We start from the raw sequence: 24844 nt of genomic DNA on the forward strand, positions 1-24844 counted from the left end.
AGGAGCCCACAGGGACCACACAGAGAACTACAAGGCAGTGAAGCTCCATTAACCTGGTCCCTGAGTGACTGTGTGGAGCAGAGTTCCCCACCAATTTGCAGAAAGGGTTAATATAAACAAGAAATCAACTTCTGTTATTAAATTAAGTCAATGAGATGATGGAGTTAATTTATCTCAACATAACCTAACCTATCTTAACTATCGAAGGCCTTCTACAGATTGTATTTCTAATGACTCAAGGACATTCTGCATTAATGTGCCTAGCAATCCAGCCTGTTTCCTCCAAGGGCTTGCTTGCTTGCTTCTAGGTGGACCAGAGTATCACAGACATGGCAGGCTTCCTGGTACCCTGTCCTCCAGTGAGGCTATGCGTGGGTCTTACATGTGTCCTGTCCCTTTGGAACACAGGTGGGTCCACTCAGTGTTCAAAAAGTGTCTGTTCCATATGATGAGTTTGGATTTTCACAAGGCTTCAGAGAATGGCAGCAGCCAATGTCTCAGGCCAGAATCCTAAATGAGTTTGATTAAAATGGCAATGATGAATTCCCCATTTCTGATTTTGTCCTCTGACTTTTTAAACTTGAGTCCCATTTTTGCAACAGAATTATCCTCACCTCCACTGCTACAACTCTTGTCCAAACCTCTGTCTTCTCTTTTCTGGATCACTAAGAGAGCTTTCAAATCAGCCCCTGCTTCTCCTCTTGCCTCTCCATGATCTATTCTCCCCTCATCACCTTGGGTGAGCTTTTCATACATCTCATTAGGTAACCTTCCAGCCTTCTCCTTCATTCCAACCACCCCAAATTATGCAGTGACTTCCTACTTCTCTTTGGACAGTATCCCAAGTCCTTCACATGCTGTGCAAGACCCTGCCCACCTTGCCATCACCAGTTCCTACAGTACCCTGTCTCCTCCATTCTTTGTGCTGTATCACTGTTGGCCTTTGCTCAGTCCTTTAAAATAATTGTGCTCACCTCAGCCTCTGGGCACACACTGTGATATACACTCTGAATCACCCCTCAGCTACTCACATCCTATCCAAATACTGTTCAGGCTCCAGATCTCAGCCACACATCACCTCCCACGGCCATGGAAATGAATCAGGCTTCTTGTTACACACCCTCAAAGCCCTCCAAAGTATTCAACATCATTTGTAGTAATATCTTTGAGTCTTCTTTTCCTTCATGTCTGCCTTAGACTGTAAGTTCCATAAGAATGGAATCTGTGCCTACTTGTTCATCATCGCATCCCCAGCACCTAACACACATAATGCTTATTAAAATCCAGCTGCCAAACAACAGTCAATCATTAGTGTTGTTAGAGTTGATCAGTAAATATTCAATGACTAAATTGAATGAACAAACTATGTGTGGGATTGTAAGCAAGACATATCACCACTTCAGATCATAATTTTCTCATCTTTAAAATAAGTATCTTGAATTAAACACTTTCTGATGTCAAATTTGGGTTATAATTCTCTGATGAACAATCTCTTCTTTTAGTGTCTGCTGTTAAAGGAGAAGCCAAGAAGGAAAAGTTCATGACCTTCCTTCCTACAGCAGGTAAAGGGACAGGTGCTCCTGCCCAGCTCATTCTGTCTTGGGCAAACTCCTTGGCTTCTCCTGGTCTCACTTTTTCTGTCTGTAACATGGAGATTGCATCCATACCCCAAACTCTGTCATAGGAATAGTTCCTGGGAGTTGTTCTTGCCTTATGGTTCATGGCACACCTGGATTCTCATGATCTTATTAAATCCACAAAGATCATGACATTCTATGAACAGAGGAAGATTTCATAATGGGAAGTATTGTCATGTGCCATCATCACCTTAGTAATAATTTTATCTTTCTTCATCTTTTCTTTTTTCTTTTTAATGGTATGAAATTGGCTTTACAGCAAGACAATGAATGCACTGCAGTATAAGGAACACATAGGAGGTGGGGGCCTGGTTGCTTTTCCTAACTTGGTGAACAAGGAGGATAATGGGGGGGCGGGTTGGGAGATTACTCTTCATTTTTAATTTTTTTTTTAGTAGAGTTCGTGAGACAGAGTGTGAGCAGTGGGGAAAGGCAGAGGGAGAGACAGAGAGAGAGAGAAGAAAAAAAAAACTTTAGCAGGCCCCATGAACAGCACAGAGTCCGACTTGAGGGGCTCAATCTCAGAACCCCAAGATCATGACCTGAGCTAAAATAAAGAGTTGGATGCTCAACCAACTGAGCCACCCAGATGCCCCTAATTTTTATTTATTTTTAACTAGTACATTCATGTGGTTCAAAAGGCAAAAGGTACAAAAGTGTATAAAGTTAAAATGGTCCCCAGCCAACCACTTCCCTTCCCCAGAGGACACCAGTTGTACCAATTTCTTGTGTATAAGCAGTGTAATTTTCTTCTTTTTAAAAAGATTTTATTTATTTATTCATGAGAGAGAGAGAAAGAGAGGCAGAGGGAGAAGTAGGCTCCCCATGGAGCAAGAAGCCCAATGTGACTCAATCCCAGGTCCCCAGGATCACGACCCGAGTGGAAGACAGACACTTAACTGACTGAACCACTTGGGCACTCCTAAATAGCATAGTTTTCAATAAATATTTCCCCTATTTGAGCCTTCAATTTCCTCCTGTTTATATGGGGGAATAATTTCTGCTCCACAGATAATCATAAAGGATGAAAGGTGATTAAAACAGTAAGCATGAAAATGTATAAAAAGTAGCAACACCTTCTATCTTAAAGATACTACTATGGTGGTCTTTTTATACAGAAAGAAACCAGTAGTTTTGTATTCTCCATCTGGCAATTTCTTTGAAAATTGCTTCTGTATGACATTCCATTCAGAAATTTCTGCTTCAGGGCTGTTGAGTTCACACTTCAAATATCATTAGCAAAATCCACCCACAGGTTTGCAATTATAAAAAGGACTGGTGGGAATGATGTTTCCCTGGTGGAAGGAGCCATATTCAATGACAGTTCTTGCTTAGGAAGATTGCACAAGGCCTGCCATCCGGGCTTTACAGGTGCAGGAATCCTGCAAGTCTCGTAGCCTAGAACAGCAGCCCTGTAGCCTGCAGCTTCTGAGCCCACAGGACCCCAATCCCTTACCTGCAAGGAGGTGCCTCCTTCTTGTCCAAGTCACAGGTGAGATCAGTGTCTGCCACAAATGTCACTGGGGCTGCGGCATATAGACTGCTCAGGTGCAGGGCCGCTCACAGCACCAGACGGGAGAGCAGGTTGCATGCCAGCCTTGCACCTGCTTGATCATAAACATTTGTCTCCGAGTTCCTCCTGTTGTAACACAACCCACCTCCTCCAGTAACCGTGTCGGAAAGGAGAACCATAGGTCCCACTTACCTCTGACCCCAAGCCTCCGTATTTAACCAGGAAGCTTGATACCTGCTGAAAGGCCGAACTGGCTTAAGCAGACAGAAGTTAACTAGATCCAAGTTCCCACAGTCTGCTTGAAAAGCTGGGGAACACCCTAAACATCCATCCACAGAGGAATGGATAAAGAAAATGTGGTATGTACATACAGCGAAATACCATTTGGCCGAAGATAATCGGGACACCTGGGTGGTCCAGGTCATGATCCAAGATCCTGGGATCAAGTCCCGCATCAGTGTCCTTGCTCAGCGGGAAGCCTGCTTCTCCCTCTGCTTGCTGTTCCCCCTGCTTGTGCTCTCCTTCTCTTTCTCTGACACATAAAGAAGTAAACATAAAAGAAAAAATGAAAAGAAAGAAAGATAATCTTGCCATACAGAACAGTGCGGATAGAGCTGGAGGACATGAAGCTAAGGGCAACAAGCCAGCCCCAGAAGGATGACTACTACACGATGCCACTTCTAGGAAGTATTCAAAATAGTCAAACTCTTAGAAGCAGAGAGTAGAAAGCTGGTTACCAGGGACTCTGGGGAGGGGAAACAGGACTACCAACTAGATATGGGATGTAGGTACATCACTTCTCTTTCCTGGGCCTGAATCTCCACATCCTTCTAAGGGAATGCTGGACAAGGTGACTTGTAAGGTTGTTATAAATTGTGAGGCTGTGATTTCACGACACTATTTCATTCATGAGAACTTTCATCTCAGAATCTGGAAACAGAGTCGTTAAAAAGGAAAAAAAGCTGTTGTCCTCACTGTGACAGGTAACTAGGCCAGCCTTCACTCCTGACTTGCTCTGGAACTCTGGAACACATTTTTCAGCTTATCTCTGCCTTGGTTTTTCCATCTGACAATGGACACAAAGCACCTGCTCCCCCAGAATGTAACAGGAAACAGAATCATGGCAACAAGAATAGCAACAAATGCAGGATGTTCATAATGCCCCCCAGTCCAAAACAGCTGAGCTTTCAGGTCACAGCTTTCTGTCCCCTCCACAGGGAAGCCCTCCCCTCCCCACTAGATCAGGTCAGGTGCCCTGACAGAGGAGTTCCCGGCATCCCACCATGCCCTCGTGTGCAACTACACGTGCCTGTCCCTCCTCCCACCCGAGGCATAGACCCTAAGCCCCACAGAGGTGGAGACTTGCCCCTTTCCTTCAATCTCTTTAGACCTGACACCCAGCATGATTGCTTGGCCCTCCATGAGTGTTTGTTGAGTGAATAAAGACTGAGTGCATGCTTTAGGCATTTCAAGATTTCCTATGGTGTTTTCTTTGAGAGCACGAGCCGCACTGAGTGGGCAGGTGGCTCCATATCTCGGAAAGGCCACTGCTCTGCCGCTCTTAGGAAGCAGGTTCAGTGCTCTCTTGTTTAGGCAGGTTTTGTCCACTCTGAGTCTCGGTTTCCTGATCTGGGAAAGGGGTGGGGTAGCTTAGATCCCCTGCCTGAGGATCTGAACCTGCCTGTTTATTAAAATGTAGACTTCTAGGCTTAAGATCAGTCCAAGGAGACTAGAGTGTCAGGAGAAGAGGCTGCCTTTTCATAGGGCCAGTGACTCTGACCTTCACTGAGCCCAAGGCTGCCGCATAGAGGCCCCCAAGGTTTCTCCTCAACTTAAGCTGGAGGTTGCAGGCTCCCATGCCTCCCATGAAGCCTTTTCTCTCCCCAGCATCTGGACTTGGAGAAGAGAGGAAGGAAAAAGGGGTGGCTTTTCTCGATACCACAGGTGAGTCCCCTCGTCCCTCAGGGCTCTGTGGGTGGCCCCAGCTGCCAAGGGAGTTCCCCCACTTCTCCAGACCTCCACTCACAGTCCCCACACCCTGGTGCAGCATGTCCCCAGTCTTCATATTGTGTGATCCACACAAATCTCTGCACATTAAGTAAACATTGAAAACAACCATGTAAGTAAAAATACAAAGAGGAGCATTAACCACTATTTCCACCTTCTCAACTGCTCTACGGGATCTTCTGGGAATTGCTAGGAGATGGACAGATTTTTAACCTAACAGTGTCTCTCCACTCAGCTGCCCACTACAGATATCTGGGAGACTGATCAATCGGTTGATCGATTGTGGTGGAGATGTCTGGGCCACATCCCAGACCTATTCAACCTGAATCTCTGAGTGCCCAAGCATCAGAACTGCACAATAAAGAAAAAAAAAAATTCTCCCAGGGATGTCGGTGCCCAGTCAGGGCATTTTCTTTTAGATAATGTCATCATTCCAAATACAGTGCTATTGAGAACTCGTGCCATTTCCTTGAACTTCCCATTACACGAGAGCATTTCCCACCCATCCCGAATGCCTCCAAAGGCAGAGACAAATTATTCACAAAGTTAAGTGTCCCTGTCCTTCATGTGGACATCTCTTATCTTAACTTGTCATGATGTATGCCACTGGCTGTCACCTCCTGAACGCAGGCAGTGACTTTCATCTTTGAACTCCTTGTGCCCAGCTACGGATATGAGTTCAGTAAATGTCCAAAGAGGAGGCACGTCTGCCTGAATGTCAGAAACGGGAAACTTCTGTTGTGAGAAAAGCCTGCCGGTGACATTTTCTGTGAATCTCTTCCAGAGCTGCCTGCAAGGTCGGTCAATCTGTCCGCCCTGAACCTGACAGAGCTGGTGAACGGAATGCTGAATAGAGCTTTAAAAGGTAACTTTTTTTTTTTAATTTAAATTCAATTAAATTCAAACTTAGAGTACATCATTAATTTCAGGTGTAGTGTTCAATAAACTATCAGTTGCATATAACACCCAGCGCTCACCCGCCTTAATGACTGTCACCCAGTTACCCCATCCCCCACCCAACTCCCCTCCAGCAACCCTCAGTTTCTAAAAAGCACAATCCAAACCCACTTCCTCCTTGTACCCATTTCACTTCTGCAACATGGTCAAGACAGGTCAGGTCTCTGCACCCCAGTTTCTCGGTGCTCAGATGGAGAATGCAGTGTCCTACCTGACACCTGATGAGACTGAAAACGTACAAATGAAGTTGGGGGCTTGGCAGCATCTGGAGAGCAAGCTGCATTCCAGATGTGGCCTGTGTGCAGGCATTTCTGATCACAAGTACACTGTGGGAGAATTGTTAGGGCTTAGGGATTGATCAGGAAATAGAGTCAAGTGACACATACTTCTGTCATTTTCGGTTGCTTTTATGTGATTTTTGTGTATTATTTTCAATGTTTGGTATTTTATTATTTATTTTGTTATTTACTTTTATTATTTGTTCATCGTATTTTTTAAAAGATTTTATTTATTTATTTATTTGATAGAGATCACAAGTAGGCAGAGAGGCAGGCAGAGAGAGGGGGGGGGGAAGCAGGCTTCTAGCTGAGCAGAGAGCCCAACGTGGGGCTTGATCCCAGGACCTTGGGATCATGACCTGAGCCGAAGGCAGAGGCTTTAACCCAATGAGCCACTCAGGCACCCTGTTCATTTTATTTTTAGTTTCTATTATCTGTTTACTAATTGATGGTATTATGATTGTCAGGAGGCATCTGTCTGACGGCTTCTTTTATCTCAATATCTGTGGCAGATACCAAGAAGTTCTTCTCCTTGCTAAGCATCACTTCATATAGCTCCTTTGCCTTCCACAAGTTTTCTGTGTCCGTTTACAACAGTAAGTGCTGCTGGACTCTTCTTGGTGGCCGTGATGGTGAGCAATGGTCCTGCAGGGCCAGGCTCCTTGTCAGGACAGCCCTATGGATCCTGTCTCTTCACAGTTTCCAACCTGAAGACTGTGGACCCCACCAAATTCCCCACCCGGTACTGCTACTGTGTGAACAACAGGACCAATGACTTATCAGGTGGGTGGCGCTACCCGCCAGGCTTGTGGCTTTCCTGATTTTGCCTGTCCCCTTTCAGATGAGTTTGACTTAATTTTTTTCTCCTTAGAGTGAAATAAGAAAAGACAGTGGTATCTATTATGCTTAGCTATGTACCCATCCGCTGTCAAGAAAGTTCTTTTCTTGGTTTTTATCCTAGAGAAATTGTTATGTCTGAACAAAGGGACAAGAACAAACTGTTCATGCAGCATTGTTTTAACAGAAAACTCTGAGAACCACGTAAATATCCACCATTAGGAAAATGGTTAAGTAGTCTATACTTCGGTAAATAGACATAGGCCATGCATAAATGAATGGGTGTGGCTAGATTTGGCTTACATCTGGAAATATTTCCATGCCATTTTTAATTAAAAAAAAAAACAGAGTTACAAAGTAACGTGTGGAATATACTGTCGTTGGTAAAGAGATACGTATGTGGGCACCAGGTAGGTGTTCACCCCTGAAATATCAGGATGCATGTTTTGCGGTGGACGAGGGCATCCCTCGGATCCTTCAACGCTAGGATACTCCTGTATTACTTTTACAGTTGAAAGTTAAAATCATTTGATGTTCCTTCTATTTAGAGAATCCCAAAAAGTAAAACTGAAAGTTAATATTTCACTACGAATCCACCCATTCAATGGTTCTTTACTGAGCACATAATATTAGCCATACTCTCCTCTAGGTGTGGGGGTACCACACTGGGCAAAAAGGACACACGCAGTCCGCTCTCATGGACTAGGGTCTATAGGAAGGGACAGAGAATCAATGAATACACCAATAATACATGGTATGTTGGCTACTAACATGACCATGAGAACAATAAAGCAGGGGAAAGGGTGAGGAGGGAAGTGGTGTTGGTCATGGCTGCTGTGTGTGGGATGGTCAGGGAAGTCTTTGCTAATGAGGCAGGAAGTGGAGAAACAGCCCTGTGGTACCCAGGGCCAGAGTGTTTCAGACAAAAACCCAGGCAGCAGGGTAAGGATGAGAGAGGCCGGCATGGCTGGAGCAGGTGGGCCAGGGCTGATGGTCATAGGAAATGAGCTCAGAGTTGTGGGGGCAAATCAGGGAAGGTTCTGAGGATCAAGTAAAAGTTTATAGTCCACGGCAAGGATTTTGATTTTCACTCTGAATAAGAAGGAAGCCAAAGTGATTATGCACACAGAGAAGTGGTGTGATCTAACTTATATTTTAAAAGGATCTCTTTGACTTTTCATTTAAAAACAAATAGATTGTAAGAGAGTAAGGAGTGAAGGTAGAAAAGCCTCCTGGTCTTTTTCTCACTTGACCCAACCTTAAAAATATTTTCTAGGATATTACAAACTCTGCAAACGTTTGTAATGACTACATAACCTGGAAACAACAGCATTTTCTTAGCCATATGCTGTTGACTTTTGGGTGGATTCTAGGTTTTTCTTAACATAAAAATTCCTGTATTGGACATCTTGGTGCCTAAAACATTTCCCGTTTTCAGATTACTTTCAAAGGATATATTCTTTGAAGTGGAATTTCTGGAACAAATATTGTGAACATTTTAAAGAGAGTAATTAGTAATGTTTAATGAGTACTGTATGCCAGTCCCTGCAGCAAGTACCTCACAGCCATTACCTTTTTTAACTGGTCCTTCAAATCTTATCAACAAATTACACGTGGGCAGACAAATGTTGTCCATAACCACAGCTTCCTCATCCTCTCATTAGTCCCTGCTGGGGGCCCAGTTTAGAATGGGCACTGAGTCCCTGCCCTGAGTGCATAAAAGATAAAAATAAAATGTAAAAAGTGGAGTCGCATCTGTAGGGAAAGAGTTTCTAACTCCCCTCGGTGAGCTAAAGCATATTTCCAAACACTTGAAATGGTTATTTGAAAATAATTGATCCATTCATCATTACCACTGATAAAATAGTGCGCTGCTCCTTCTGTAAGCCACGACAATTTTTTTTGTGACACATCACAAGGTGCTGGTGTCTACTCGCCTCAGATCACTGCCATGAGAGGCTGCACGCAGGCTAGCATCTTACCATTGCTCAGTCTCTGGGGGAAGTTATATTTGTGGATACTCTTCAGACCTGGATCATTTTCACTTGAATAGTCTCAACTCTGACGTAAAGCCCCCCCTGTGAGGGTGAACTTGTGTATTTTTAATTTTTCTATATGAAAGTAGCTTAAATTTTCTTGATTAAAAAAAATGTATTATGATGTCAAAATGCCATACAATGGGGACAATATAATAAAAAAAAATCAGAAATACCTAAAATCCCAATATCCATAGGTAATCCCATTACCCAAGGTGGTGTAAACCACCTCTCTGATCTACCTACCTAAACCATCTGTCAACTAGTCATCTAACCTACTTGTCTACTGTCCCACCTGCCCCATTCATCTGCCCATCTATCTACCCATCCTATTCTGTATTCTCTATATAATTTAGAATATAAGCCAGGCTATTATGACAAAGGACCTCAAAATAATTTGTCTGATGGAGGGTAGAAGGTAAAAGTTTTTGTGTGTGACCATCTGGGTAAACCTACCAGGGCTGCTCTGTTTGATGGTTAAGTGGCCCAGGCTCCTTCTAGTTTGTTGCTCTGTCTCCCATGATGCACTGCCCTTGTTCTCATAGTCCAGAATGGCTTGCCCCCACATCTGCATTCCAGCCACAAAAAAGAGGAGAAAGGAATTGATGACATTCCCGCCCACTATATAAACACACACTTTGGAAACCTTCCACATGGCTTCTTCTCATGCTCTATCACCTAGAGTTTAGTCATATGGCTTCACCCACCTGCAAACACACTCAAAAATGTAGTTTTGTGTTAAGCCACCATATGCCCAACTGAAATTTCATGTTCTCTCACTAAAAGATAGGAGAATGGATATTGAGAGACAACCAGCCATATCTGCCACATTTTCCATGCAGCTTTATAATCCATCTTTAATCAGTGCATCTTAAAAGCCATTCTATTCCAATGAATATAAATATGTCTCATCCTTCATATGAATTCATAGTATTGTTGAAAGAATGTACTATAATGTATTTAATTTGTCTCTTCTTGATGGAAATTTAGTTTATCCCCAGTGTTGTTATAATTATAAGCAATGCTATGATGAATACCTGTGTACTTGGAGTACTTGGAGTACTTGGAGTACTTGGAGTACCTGCCTAATTATGCTGTAGGATACAATCCTTGAAGTAGAATTGCTGTCTGACAGGGAAATAATTTTGTAGTGATTCAAATTACTAAAATTTCCTCTAAGACATCTCCCATAAGTTTACACTTCTACTAATATTGTTTGAGAGCACATGTTTTCCACACCTTTGGCAGCACAAAGTACTAAGACACATTCTTCAATTATTACCAATTGGATAGGCAAAAGGCTTTTCCCCCTATTTTCTATGCATATATAAAAGTAGTCAGAAATCACTCATCAATTGCTAATATTGCTAATAAATTATATAATTCAAATTTTCATCAAATCAAAAATGTTTCTGAGGTAATGATAGCTGGTTTACTTCCAAGCTGTATAAACAGATTGTAAAAGCCATTCTGAAGGGAGAGTTCATACAGAGTGTTGAGTAAGACATTGCTTGAGCAGCAGTGGGAACATTAGGAAGAGTGGGAGCTTTGGCCCAACATAGACCTCAGTTCAAATTCAAGCTCTACCACATCCTCTGGGACCCTGGGAAAATTCCATCATCTCTCTGAAACTTGGGCACAACCCAGACTCCATTTTGGTGCCCTGCCTCCTGTGCCATGGTCTTGGCTTCTGTGCAATATTAGTAGCAGATTACAGTTTACTTGTCTGCTTATGAGCTTCCCTGCCTCCCACCAATCTCAGCTTCTGGCAGGCAGCGATGGTGTCTCACATAATCCTCCAGTACTGAGCAGGTGTCTGGTGCCCTGCAAACACTCAATGAATATTTATTAGATAAATGAATTAATGAACAAAAAATACATCTGATAAGTAGGAAGAAATAATGAAATACTATCCTTCCTCAGTTTCTACAATATGACCAAGGACAGACTAGAAAGGAGGACAACCAAGTTGGCATCCCTTTTGCATGGTTAGGTAGCCACACCTGCATGGTGTTCTAAAATGCCTCCTCTCCCGGAGATCGACCATGTATCTATGCAGGTGTGATAAGATCACACCATGGCTCTGGTTCCATAGACAAGTGTCCACCTCCTGTTGGCCTCCTGTGCTGCATGTTTCATCGGTTGCCATACATGGACCCTCTCTGGGCCCTGCATTTTCAGTCCTTTGTGTTCTATATTTTCAAATCAGCTTGCCCCCAACCCGAGCTCATAGTCCCATTGAGTAAAAGAAGTGTTTTCACAAAGCACGACAGGAAATTATCCAGATGACACCAGAAGCTTCTTCCTTAACTCTTTGGGGCTACTAGAATTCACATCCTTGTTCTGGAAGCCAAAAACACGTTGGATCCTGGAAAACCATAAATGAACACTGGACAAGGTAGCAGCTGTTTGCCTGGAGCTACACTGGGAAATTTCATTGGTCGATGGCTCCCACCATGCCAAGCAATGGCTCTTATTCAAACCCCTTTCAGAGAGAAAGTTCACAGAGATTTGATAGCCTGAATGTGAAATTCTCCCAGTCTCCTCCCATCAGCCTTCTTAATAAGGGGGACAAGAACAGGGGTTTCTGGTTCTGTTTTGCGTAGGGTTATAGTCTCTTGGTAACCCACCACTAACATTGACATTACATTTTGAAAATCCAAAACTATGTAAATTCATGTTGCGTAACTGTTAGGTGGCTTCCTGTCGGGTGGACTTGGTATTCTAAAGCAATTGGAGGAGATAACAGGGGACAACAAATGAGAAAAACCATTATTCAGTAATATGGCTTTTCACAGCCATTTGGTGTTGGCACAGAGTGATTTGGAGGGAGAGGGAAATGGGAGGAAGGGGATTATGACTGTGGATCCAGAAGTTTTCTCCCTGCCTGGAAATAAGACATCTTTATAATTAGTAATATTTCTCTGTATGATTGCTAACATTCCTCAACACACTGAACAAAATCAAACTTATAAAATCTACTCTGAAAAGTCCAAATACACTATGCTTTTCCCCTCAAGTCTCTGGATCAGAAATTTAAATCTCCTCAATCCTTCTTGCAGATTTCACGGCCCTACTGGTGGATGTCATTGGAAATTCTACCAGATACCTCACAGAGATTTTTAAGTCAACTTCCATCCTCTCCGGTGTGTTCATCTTGAAAATGTGTGGGATATTGGAGATTTGGCAGATTTGCAAAATTTAATCAAAATCAAAATATTTTCAAAATGTAATCAAAATATAATCAAAGCTAGTGGACCACCTACCCCAAGCCCTGCCACAAAGTGGGCTGCCAGGAACCTCCATGTAAGCTTTATTTAGACAACCAGTGTGGTCCAGTTTCAACCACTAGTATTTGAAGGCTCCATCTTCCAGTCAGAGCTATTACTGGTATCTAAAAAGTTAGAGGAAGAATTCAAGGTTCAGAGTTACCGTAATCTAGACAGACTCAAGTAAACAGCTTCTACTAGATAGCTATACTCACATTTTAAAGATGAGAAACTGAGATTTGGAGAGGTTGACTATTTTGCTCAAGGGCAGATCAGAATTTAGCTTTAGATCTATATGCAGCCCAAGCCCATGTCCGATGTGCAGTTGGGAAAGATCTGCCTCATTCACAAGGTGCCTTCATATAACTCCCAAGCCGGTCGCCTTCCCCAAGAGACCCACTTTGCAAAGCGCAGATCTAGTCAATTGCCCACACATGGCCTCATCAGAAAGATGGAGGGCTGCACAATGGAGCAACTACTGTGTTAGAAACAGGGAAAGGAGAGAGAAAGAGTAGTAGATCTCATCAGCTGCAAGGACTCTTCCAGAGGCTGTCCGTGTACTCCCTCACTGGACCCTCACTACAACCTTGTGGAGTGATTACATATTTATCCCAATGTTACAGGTGGGGAAACCATGGCACAGAGAGGTCAAGTAACTTGCCTAAGCTTATCCTGAAGAAATGCAATTCGAACCCAGGTGATCTGGCTCTAAAGTCCATGCTCTTGCTCACTATGCTAATATATATAATAACAGGCCCACATTCACAGTGATAATTATCATTATTATGACCATTTACTGAGCTCTTCTATTTGCCAGGCACCATACACATTATCTCACTGGGTCATCATAGCTATCCTTTGAAGGACGTGCAAGCAAATGTCCACATTACTTTGCGCAGCATCTTTTTTAATAATTTTTTTGAGAGAGAGTGTGGTGCAAGAAGAGGAGGAGGAACAGAGGGAGAGGGAGAGAAAGAATCTCAAGTAGGCTCCATGTTCAGTGTAGAGCCAGATGTGGAGCTCGATCTCATGACCCTGAGATCCTGACCTGAGCCAAAACCAAGAGTCGGATGTTTAACAAACTGAGCCACCCAGGTGCCCCGCTTTGGGCAGCATCTTAAGGGACAAGTACATTTAGTAATTCATTCACCTTCAGACTTTGGCAGGTCTCACAGGGCATCTATACCACAGATGATGGAACATCGCCATCAATGGCTGCATGCCGTAATCAAACACACTCATTCATTTAGCAACATGGCCCTTTACACTAAACAGGTCTGATAAAGACTATAAATAGCCTCACATCTGTCAAGTCAGGTTTCCCACCAAATAAGTTTTGGTACCAAACTCACACAAAACCTTCCATCTTACAGTGATTTCAGAATTTGGAAATCTCAAATGAGGGACTGTGGAATTTGAACGGTCACCATTTTATAGATGGGTAAACTGAGTCCAGAGACATCAAGGAGTTCGCTCATGGCCACATAGCTAGTAAATGGCAGAGTTGATGTTGTAACACTAGAAGCTGACCCCACAGGTTGTGCCCTTTGCCATTACATTATACTGTATCCCCCCCCCAAAAAAAACAAACCCAGAAAATCAGGGCTCTCTTAAAAGTAAGGAGTTAGCCTTAAATTTCTCTATAACATCCTGAGCTAAGGATTTCTAGCTGAATTTTCATTTCAGCCAAAGACCTATAGCTTCAGACCCATTGCTAAGTCTTGTGTACTGGTTTGTCTTATAGTGAGTCAAACAAACGAATCGGACTGCATCTTCATCTGTGTGATGACAGGAAAGTCAGGTGAACCATCAGACAAGCTCTCGGAGCTGAGAATTAAACAGAACCTCTAGCAGGTGAACCCAAGATTCGATCCTGTTGGTGTGGTTTTTGTAGGAAGGGATCTTTCTGACTTCTGGGAGATGGCGGAGAAATCTCCTGTTATCAACTACACATTCACCAGCAGCTTGTCTGGTGTTCTAGGTGAGTGGAAACCCCCACACTCCTACTATAGTCTCCAAACCAGGGTCCCAGCTAGCAAACTGAAGACCGAATGCTGCCCTCAGGTATTTTATTTAGCTACACTGTGCTAAAACCAAAGGATTTCACCATTAAAATTAATCTCTGGATTCTCTTACAAGAGAAGATCTGGTGACTCAACGGGAGTTGAGTAGGCCTTGCTCCCATCCCACCCATTAGGAGAGACACCTTCCTCTTTTCCTCTCTGCTCCCTATCGCCTGACACTTGTTTCTCATATTAACTACCTGGCTTTTGTAGGTAATTGAATTAGTGACCCTGTTTTAGACATTGCCACTATACAATACCCAGACCCTACCCAACCATCCTCTACCCCTCTGCACACACTCCCACCCATCTGCTTGCCTTTTCCATGGCACAAGTGGTATTTTTGGAACCACCTTTGAGCTCGCTTTTGCCCCCTACACTTAACTGTCACTTTAAGCTGAACAAAGTTTTTGGAATCTGGCTGGTCCTCCAAGATTATTTGCTGCTGCTGTGATTACCTTAGTAATCTACCAGTCCTTGTCATCTACCTTTGACCTGAGGTAGCCTCTGAACTAGTCTTCCTTGACCCAGTTTCATATTTCTTTAAAATGTCCATCCATTGCCACAAGAGCATTAGTCTTTAAAATACAATTGGGTTTGTCTTCTCACTACTCAGAGCTAAGTCAGGAACAGAGGGTCCAAAGCCCTTAGCCTGGAGTATACATTGCTCTGTCAACATGCCTAGCCTCATCTGCTCTCTTTTTCCTTGAATCTTCTGCTAAAATGACATTGAAGCTCCTGTCTCTTTTTGCAGATGGCATCTCTCTGCATGCCTGTGCCACTTCACTCGGCCTGGAACTCCTTCCCTATTTTTCCATATTTCAGAGCCCCGGTTTGTCTGTCAATCACCAGCTCAGAGGCTGCCTCCTCTTTCCTAAAAATCTCCCAGTCAAAATTTGTCTTTTGTCGTCTACGACTCTATAACGCGACACTAGTCCATCATTCGGACTTGGTGTTACTCCAGGTTGGAACACAGGTGACCTTCCCTGTGTGTCTCCTCACTGAATGGTCCTTGAAGGCAGACATCCAAACTCCTTCAGCCCCCCAATCTGCTTCCCCTGGGTGTCTGCATGGGACTCTGTGTGTAGTAGGTTCTTAATTAGCGTTTCTTGGAGTAAAGTGAACTTCACAATAAATCTCCAGTTCCACTTCAGTGGGCTGCCTTGATTTTAGTTTGTTGGAATTACATTTATTTATCTTAATTTACCCGAGGAAGGAACCTCAACTTGCATGGAATGAGGCTGCTTGATGTGGAGATGAAATGGGCATTTGGTGGGTTCCCTTTACCTACTCGATTCTGAGGACCGAGCTGAGGATTGAGTCAATGTCATTTCTTTAGTCTTCCCGTGACCTTCCCAGGACAGTCCCAATTGTACCTCCCCTTGGTGCTCCTTTATGAAGGACAAATGCCTGGGAAGAGAGAATACTTGACAAATGGACACGTATTTGTCGGGTGGGTGTGCTTGATAGCCAGTCACTTGGCTGAGTGATGGTTTGATTGGGAGGGACTTAGCCCTATGTCCAGTTGATTTGGAAACAAGTACCAGACCTCTCGGGCGTGTGGGGACTACTGATCCCATAAGTGAAGCAGGAGAGAAGAGATGAGGCAACAGGACACGACTTGTACGGGATGTGCCCTGCACAATGATCCGCCAAAGGGGTAAGTAGGGCCTGGAATCCACTGGTCTACAGGCCAGCCCTGGTCAACCCAGAAGAAGGGACCCATGGGCTCATGGGAGCCTATCATCCTAACATGCATCTGTCACCACTAAAGGCTGCCCAAAGGAAGCTAGAAGCTCAAATGAACACTTGAGCCTCTTCCTCCCTGTCTTCATGGAATGTCCAAGGGCACCGGCTAGATCTCCCTCCAAATTGAGCCTTCCTGTTATCTTGGCTGTGACCTACCTGTCTTTCAGACAGCTTCTGCCCAGCAGCTTCTGATGCCCCTAAATTCCGCTTCTGGTCTCTAGTCACATGCACAGGGCACATGGAGCCACCCTGTCCCTCTTCTAGGAAAAAGTGCCATCAAGGGGCTGAGGGCTGTGAGGTGGGCGAAGGGCCTGGATGGATTCGGGTTCTGTCAGGAAACATGTCGAATGCATGATACTTTGCTGTCTGACAGCTTTGCATTCTGTTCACAGAGCTTCCCTGCATAGTGTTTTTGGAAATTGGTATTTTAGCTTCCTTTGCCGTTCCAAAAGAATCACTCCTCTTTGGTGACATATGGTATTGTTCCAAGTAAGGTCTAAATTTCTGTGTTCGGTCCGTTTGCTGTCCAACAATCTTTCAGTGGCTTGACCAGTCTGTGCTCCAAGTGTCAAGCACATAAAATCTGCCTTTGACCATCTCCCTGAATGTACAGCTCCCAGGGGCACGGCTGTGACTTCAAAACTCATACCCACAAGCCAGCAGACACTACCGAGGACAAGCCCCCTGCACAGAGCCCAGAGCACCAGGGCACCTGCTCCAGGGACCTTTCCCTGGACAGAGACAACTCCTCCTGCAGAGGGAGAGCCGGCCATGAGCACGATCAGGCTTTCCAAGCTCCACGCCAGGGCCACAGCCATGGCCACGCAGGGTGGTCCCTCTCCCACCCTCCCAGCATTGGGTAAGAAGATGACTCGCCCTCTCCCTTCCTGTCCTGCTTCTCCCTCACATAAATAAGTGAAGCCCTTCCTTTATCCTTTTTCCATCGACCCTTTCTTCTTCAGCATCCCTGAAATTAGAGATTGACATGAGCCAGTGTGAGTTTGATACAGACAAGCAAAGGCAGTGAGCATCTTTGGCATAAGATCCTGCCAACATTTATTTGTATGATTTTTTTTTTGAAATAGTTTAAGACTCACAAGACGTGATAAAAATAGTACAGAGAGCTCCCTGATCCCCTGCACCCAGAATCCCCCAATAAGAATGTCTTACATAAGTGAAGTGTATTGTACCATGATGTATTTTTGTTTCAGCAAAGCATTTAGCAATGTCTCTCCTGAAATGAACCCTGTGTGGTGGAATGGTGGTGGGTATTGAGGGCACATATTGCATGGAGTACTGGGTGTGGTGCATGAACAAGGAATCTTGGAACACTGAAAAAATAAAATTAAATTAAAAAAACATTTTATGATAGAGTTAGGTGAATTTGTAGCTGGCCAGATAATGATGCCAAGAGTATGTTAATGACTTGAAGCTAGCACGGAGAGCCACCACACATGGCGGGCCAGCCAGCGAGTTCCTCCTTCCCCACCATCTTTGTGGGCTCCATCATTAATGTTGTCATAGAAGATGAAAAGACATACTCATGCTATTTGGAAATAAGATACAACGGAGATAGCACTTTTATTAAAAGCCAATACTGTCTCAATGAGTTCCGACAAGGGACCAGAGTCATAGAATTCATTCATTCAATCATTCACTCATCGAGACATGAATTTAATACCAGACTCCAGGCTAGCTGCTAAAAGCACAGCTCTATCAACGTTCCCTTTCGTTCCTGAGTGCGCAGACTGGGGAGGGAGACACGAGCAAGTAAATTGATAGTTATAATCTAGCCTACAAAGAGCTGTTGTCCTGGAGAGCCCAGCAGGGGGCTTCCTGGAGGAGGTGAGAACTCATGGGAGTCCTGCAGGCAGGAAAACAAGAATGCGGAAAAACAATCAATGTCACTAACCAGAAACCCCTCAGTACACTCCAGTATCATGACTGTTCTGCATAATTAGAAAGTTTCCCAGAATAATATGAAAAAAATACCCAAAAGATATGATTGCTAGTGGCAAGAAAAATCATAGAATAGTTAGCTATATGCCTAGCAGGAAAATTGTTGGGTTTTATATATGAAAAACTATAAAACTTTAGGGAGAGTAATAAGGCATATTTAAATAAATAAAGCGATATACCACATTTTGGAGGAGAAACTTGATTTTTTAAAAGATTTTATTTATTTATTTGACAGAGAGAGAGAGAGAACACAAGTAGGCAGAGAGACAGGCAGAGAGAGAGGGGGAAGCAGGCTCCCTGCTGAGCAGAGAGCCCTATGCAGGGCTCGATCCCAGGACCCTGAGATTATGACCTGAGCCCAAGGCAGAGGCTTAATCCAGTGAACCACCCAGGCATCCCGAGGAACTTGAATATTTTAAAGATGGCAATCGTTCCTAACTTAATATATAGATTTAAAATTTTCCAAGGGGGTTAGTTTTAAAAACCTGAAAAAAATTATTTTCATAATTTTCATTCTATGGAAATGAATGAGAGAACCTATAGAATTGTTTAAAAGAGCAGCCAGGGAAGATTGGCCTTCGTCCCAATCCTGTGATATTGTATTATTGTTGTTAGCATTATGATCATCCCCATTTTAAGGGGAAAGCTAAAAAAAAAAGTGAAGCCACTTGCCCCTAAAGTCACAACATGGGGGAGGCAGGAACAGTTTCCCCTCTGGTCTCTTCACCTCAAACCCTATAACAATTTCACTGGGTCATTTGATGAGAAACGTGCTCTTAACTTTAAGAGAGCTTGCTGTTGGATGTCTAAGGAATCTGGAGGTTTCTTTTTTAAAATAAGTAGTTAGGAAAATAAAGTTTACTTTGGCCCATTTATTCTAGCTCAAGGTAGAGCTTAGGTCCCTGAATTACCTGTTTCATGCATGCACAAAGCATTTGCCCTTTGATAACATTTCATTGTTTTGGTAATTTTATACCTGAATCAAAAGGGTCAAGAATGTAAGTGCTCTTTTACTGTCCCATGTGCAGCTACCAGGAGGGTGGCCAGGACCCCATGGGTGACAACCAGCAGTCAGGCGTGGACTCCCACACTACCCATGCCCTGGGCACCTGCAGGGCCTCCCTGGGAAACACTGTCCTCCACACCGTCATCTCCTGCAGAGGCCACGGCCACAAGGAGCCTGCCCAGGCCTCCAGCTAGGACATCGGCCACCCACGGCAGCCCCTCCCAGGCCCACTCAACCTCAGGTAAGAGAGGATGCTCACTCCCACCTCCCCCATTTGTAAACTCAATTAGCCCTGTCTGTCTTTAAAACGTTTTCTAAATTTTTGAAGTACAACGCACAGAAAAGTTGTAAAACCTAAGTTAGCATCATAATTAATAATCATAAAGTGAACTCGCTCTTCCTTTTCTTTACTCCAACCCTTTTCTTTCTACCTTGAATGAATGAATGAAGGAAGGAAAACTCCCTCTTTGCAGGAATCTTCCACACCCTTTCTCTGCTACGTGCCCTCTTTTATGCGCCCATTTAGAAATTTCCGATTTCTTTTTTTAATATATTTTTTAAAGATCTTACTTACTTATTAGAGAGAGAGACAGAGAGAGCACAGGCAAGTGGAGGGGAGAGGGAGAAGCAGACTCCCCACTAAGTAGGCAGCCTGATGAGGGACTCGATCCCAGGACCCTGGGATCAGGACCTAAGCTGAAGGCAGATGCTTAACTGACTGAGCCACCCTGGCACCTTAGAAATTTCCAATTTCTAGGGGGAACCTGGGTGGCTCAGTGGGTTAAGCCTCTGCCTTCGGCTCAGGTCATGATCTCAGGGTCCTGGGATCCAGCCCCGCATCAGGATCTCTGCTCAGCAGGAAGCCTGCTTCCCCCTCTCTCTCTGCCTGCCTCTCTGCTTACTTGTGATCTATCTCTCTGTCCAATAAATAAATAAAACTTAAAAAAAAAAAAAAAGAAATTTCCAATTTCTTCTTTTCCCTTTTTCACTCACCATCAAACAAGTGACCACTAGGAGCCAATACTGTTCTCTCCAGACTGCCTTTTTGGAATAGTATTAGTATGTATTAATATTATTACATTAATTGCATATACATGGTGTATATGCAATGTATTGTAGCATACCTGTTAATTACACACACAAATATAATGATATGTACATTAATATGTAATCATGTACTATAAGGAAAGCCTGAGTTATAAAAAGCAAGAAAAAAGTTGTCAAATGTGATCCCAAGTCTATGTATCTATGTGTATTTACTTGTGTGTAATAAATATACACAGAAAATAGAAAGTAAAACAAAATAAGACTAAAAAGAAGTTCACAACATATTAACCTTGACTATATCTGGGAAGTAGATAAGATTTTTACTTTCCCTCACTCTGTATTTTCTATTCATATAATCAAACAAAAAAGCTTTATTGCATTTGTTTTTAAAATCACTTTCTCTGGCACCTGCAGCTGGAGGCCCTTCTTCCAAGCTCACCGCAGTCAGTAGATCGTAAGACTCCTTATTACTGTGCTTAGTGTCCATTCCCTTGACCGTCCTCCCTCTCCTTAAGAGCCTGAGTCTTTCATCTCCTGTTCCATGAAATATAGCAGGCATTCAGGAAACATTTGCTGAACCACCTAAATTTCTTAAGAAATAGAGGGTATAAAGGCAAAGTCTTGACTCTAGGCTCAAAATCAATTGCACCAACAGATCTGGGAATGCAATTTTGACAGCTGTCATCAAGGAAATACCTCACATGTTTACATAGGAAAAGTAAAAGCTACCACATTGGGGTTTGGCTGGTAGGATATCAGCGGCCAGCACAGCCCTGAGGCTATGCACTCTGGTCTTTATTCCAGACACAGCAAGGTTGAAATCCTGACTCACCTATGCTGTCTGTCCTTGGGCGGTTCTCTTGATCTCTCTCAGTCCTGGCTTTTTCACCTTCAAAAATAGGGGAGGTGATACCTACCTTCAGAGTGGCTGTGAGGATTGAATCAGGGGGCTTCAATAAGGCATTCAGCTCAGCACGTAGCACCCAGGACACCCTGAGTCCATGGCAAACACCTACCGCTCACTTGTCTGGGGCTTTGTTTATGGTCTTGGCTCTGCTCTTATGCTCTTTGTTCACCTTTTTCTTGTTTCTTGTGTCTCAGAGATGTCATCTGCCCCCAGCCTCCATCTTCTCCATCCCATGCAGGTCGGCCTCACCCCTCTTCTCCCACCTCACCACACGAGTGAAATGACCTGTCCCATCTCCCTCTCCCTCACCCCTACAAGGAGGCTGCTTTGCTGGTTTTGCCAGGGACCAGGATCCTGACAGCAAAGGTCACGTCCTGAAGTGGTCCTTAAACCAGGACTTTATGAATGATCAAAAGAATAGCTGAGATGAGCCCATGCTCTATCGGGAAGATGACAGTTTATCAGGGTGGAGATAGAGTGAGTGTGTGCACTGACTCAGATGAGTGAAAAGCCTCATTTTCCTCACTGAGCAGCAGCTGTGCTTGCTCCTTGCCTGGGCCACACCACGCATCTCCCATGCATTTCATCACTTCTTACAAGTATTAGCTGATTTCCAGTGGCATCCGACACAATGTATCACAGCTACCCCTGGGACTTGCCGGTTTCCTCCTCTACTTGATGAGCCTCCACTGCAGGTTTTATCTCTTACTCAGTTCTTATCCTCACCTCCCTGCCAGGTACCTGACTTAATAACCAGCACTGGTTAACTAGGGTAGGACTAGTGGCATGGGGCTTCCTTTCCCCATAAGGCACCCCAAGAAAAAATCCCAGGCTTACCTCTCCCTCACTTCATCCCAGGAACCTCCACCCGTGGCACACGAACCCCGAGTCCAACCAAGGCACCTGCCCCGAAATATCCACAGACAGGTAAGAAGGTTTAGCTGGAAAGAGAAACCCAGTACCTCATGGCTTTGGTGTAGGGGCTCAGGGTAGAGGGACAAGGGTGCCAGGAGGCTGACTAAGCTGGGCATTGGACTTCATTGGTTCTAGTAGGGAAAGAGGCAGGCAAAGTAGTTTAAAAGCCTTGCTATGAGACAGGAAACAACACTTGTTGGAGGGGATGTGGAGAAAGGGGAACCCTCTTACACTGTTGGTGGGAATGCAAGTTGGTGCAGCCTCTTTGGAGAACAGGGTGGAGATTCCTCAAGAAATTAAAAATAGAGCTTCCCTATGACCCTGCAATTGCACTCCTGGGTATTTACCCCAAAGATACAGATGTAGTGAAAAGAAGGGCCATCTGTACCCCAATGTTTATAGCAGCAATGGCCACGGTCGCCAAACTGTGGAAAGAACCAAGATGCCCTTCAACGGACGAACGGATAAGGAAGATGTGGTCCATATACACTATGGAGTATTATGCCTCCATCAGAAAGGATGGATACCCAACTTTTGTAGCAACATGGATGGGACTGGAAGAGATTATGCTGAGTGAAATAAGTCAAGCAGAGAGAGTCAATTATCATACGGTTTCACTTATTTGTGGAGCATAACAAATAGCATGGAGGACAAGGGGAGTTAGAGAGGAGAAGGGAGTTGAGGGAAATTGGAAGGGGAGGTGAACCATGAGAGACTATGGACTCTGAAAAACAATCTGAGGGTTTTGAAGGGACGGGGGGGGGGGGGGGGGTGGGGGGAACCAGGTGGTGGGTATTGGAGAGGGCACGGATTGCATGGAGCACTGGGTGTGGTGCAAAAACAATGAATACTGTTATGCTGAAAATAGATTTAAAAAAATGATTAAAAAAAAAAAAAGCCTTGCTCTGTTGTTAAATTACCCCATGATTTGCATAAAGCTCTTCCTTTTCTTGGCTACAATTCCCTATAGACTTTGAGAAGGCTTTATCCTTAAACTGCTCTTATTCCTTCGTCCTGTGTTATCACCCAAGATCAGTTCATGCTGACTTTTGCGCGGCCATTCATGCCCCTTGCAGGTGACCTCCCTACAACATGGCCACTTACCCCTAAAGAAGAGCCAGCCTTGGTCCCGGGACCCCACCAAGTCTCGAGTAGGTACCGACAGCCTGCTGCTCTGTTGCTCTTGTTTGTTTGGAACAAGGTTGTATCGTGAAATAAAAAGAGGTTTGTTTGATTAAATTTAGATTCAGACTGCTGGGATTAAATTCTAGCTCTACCATTTACTGGGGAGGGGGTCTCCGGCACTCCGCTTCGGGAATTCAGCTTCCTCAACTGGGAAGCAAGAATAATAACAATTATTGTGGGCACTAAAACTGTCTTTATTGCCCCACGGCTTTGTATTGAGTAAGATAATGTGTGTGGAAGTGATTTGGAACTACAGAGCTCCACATAACTTAATCCAATCAGCGATTATCAAGTGAATACCTATTGAGCAAGGCACTGTGTGCTTTGCAAACAGAGGCTGTTCTTTTCCTGAGCCTGATGTCAGCCAAGGCAGCAGAAGGAGGAACGGATGACTCCAAAATTCAGTCCCCATTTGCTGGGTGCATTTTACTTTTGTTGCATTTTATTTATTTATTTTTTAAAGATGGTATTTATTTACTGGAGAGAGAAAGAGGGCATGCATGTGTGGGAGTGGGGGAAGGGGCAGAGGGAGAGGAAGAAGCAGGCTCCCTGCTGGGCAGGTAGCCCAATGCAGGGCTCCATCCCAGGATGCTTAGATCATGACCTGAGCCAAAGGCAGACACTTCACCCAATGAGCCACCCAGGCACAGCTACGTTTGTTGCATTTTAAAGGACACCCTGCCTTCCCCGTCCCTGACACTTAATTTCAATGGAATTCTAGAGGAAACCATGTCCTGGGTTTATGGCTGGGTTTTTGAGCCTCCTCACAGAGGCTCAAAAAAAATGCTGCTCTTTTCTTTTTTTTTTTTTTCCCATTTTTGGATGCTCTTCCCTCTCTTGCTTTCTGTCCCAGAAGACAGAAATTGATACAGAATGAGTCCTCCAAAGCTGGTTGAATCCTCAGGGCCCTCCCACTCCTGGATGCCTTTCTATGCCCGTTTCCTGAATGTTCCTGCGGCATCCAGGAGTATGTCAGCAGGGCATTATTAAATTCCTGGAGACTACACAGTCCCTTTTTCATACAATGAAGATTTGCCTTAGCCCCACTCTCAACCTGCAGTGAATGGGCCTTTCAGACACAAAGCCATGATTATACTGCCGAAAGATATTATAGCCATTTTTCCTCCAGAGGTTGGTGGTGCAGAGGGGGGGCATTTTCAGACCAAGTTTTGGAAAAGAAGCTGAGTATATAACTATCTGTATTTATGTCTACTTATACGGCTCTATCTATTATCTCTCTCTCTCTTTCTGTCCATCCATCATCTACCCATCTATCCATCCAATAAGAAATATAAGTCTAAAAAAAAGGGTTTTGACAACTTCCAGCAAATGATTCTTCCCATTCACAAAGAAACAATACCACAAATCCTTTGAGACTGACTCATTCATCCATTCCGTGAATATTTATTGAGGTCCTACTGTTTCCCAGGCACTATGCTAAGCCTATTTTTACTCCATAATAATTCCACAAGGTAGGTA

The 24844-nt window shown here is 44.0% G+C and overlaps 1 protein-coding gene across 1 annotated transcript in view; it reads left to right on the forward strand.

Moving 5' to 3' along the window:
• The first annotated feature begins 329 nt into the window (after positions 1-329).
• The window catches only part of LOC111146765 (HERV-H LTR-associating 1), a 32691-nt gene continuing 8176 nt past the window's right edge, over positions 330-24844 (forward strand). Inside the window, exons 1-14 of the mRNA XM_022502448.1 lie at positions 330-408; positions 1503-1562; positions 5038-5094; positions 5942-6022; positions 6905-6988; positions 7092-7175; positions 12328-12411; positions 14279-14335; positions 14429-14518; positions 16957-17205; positions 17309-17369; positions 21460-21503; positions 22124-22192; positions 23257-23331. Coding sequence (XP_022358156.1) covers positions 330-408; positions 1503-1562; positions 5038-5094; positions 5942-6022; positions 6905-6988; positions 7092-7175; positions 12328-12411; positions 14279-14335; positions 14429-14518; positions 16957-17205; positions 17309-17369; positions 21460-21503; positions 22124-22192; positions 23257-23331 — 1174 coding nt within the window. The remainder of the gene's footprint in view (positions 409-1502; positions 1563-5037; positions 5095-5941; positions 6023-6904; positions 6989-7091; positions 7176-12327; positions 12412-14278; positions 14336-14428; positions 14519-16956; positions 17206-17308; positions 17370-21459; positions 21504-22123; positions 22193-23256; positions 23332-24844) is intronic.

Source organism: Enhydra lutris, unplaced genomic scaffold (genome assembly GCF_002288905.1).
Source record: "Enhydra lutris kenyoni isolate GAN:26980312 unplaced genomic scaffold, ASM228890v2 scaffoldscaffold14, whole genome shotgun sequence".
NCBI classification, from domain to species: Eukaryota; Metazoa; Chordata; class Mammalia; order Carnivora; family Mustelidae; genus Enhydra; species Enhydra lutris.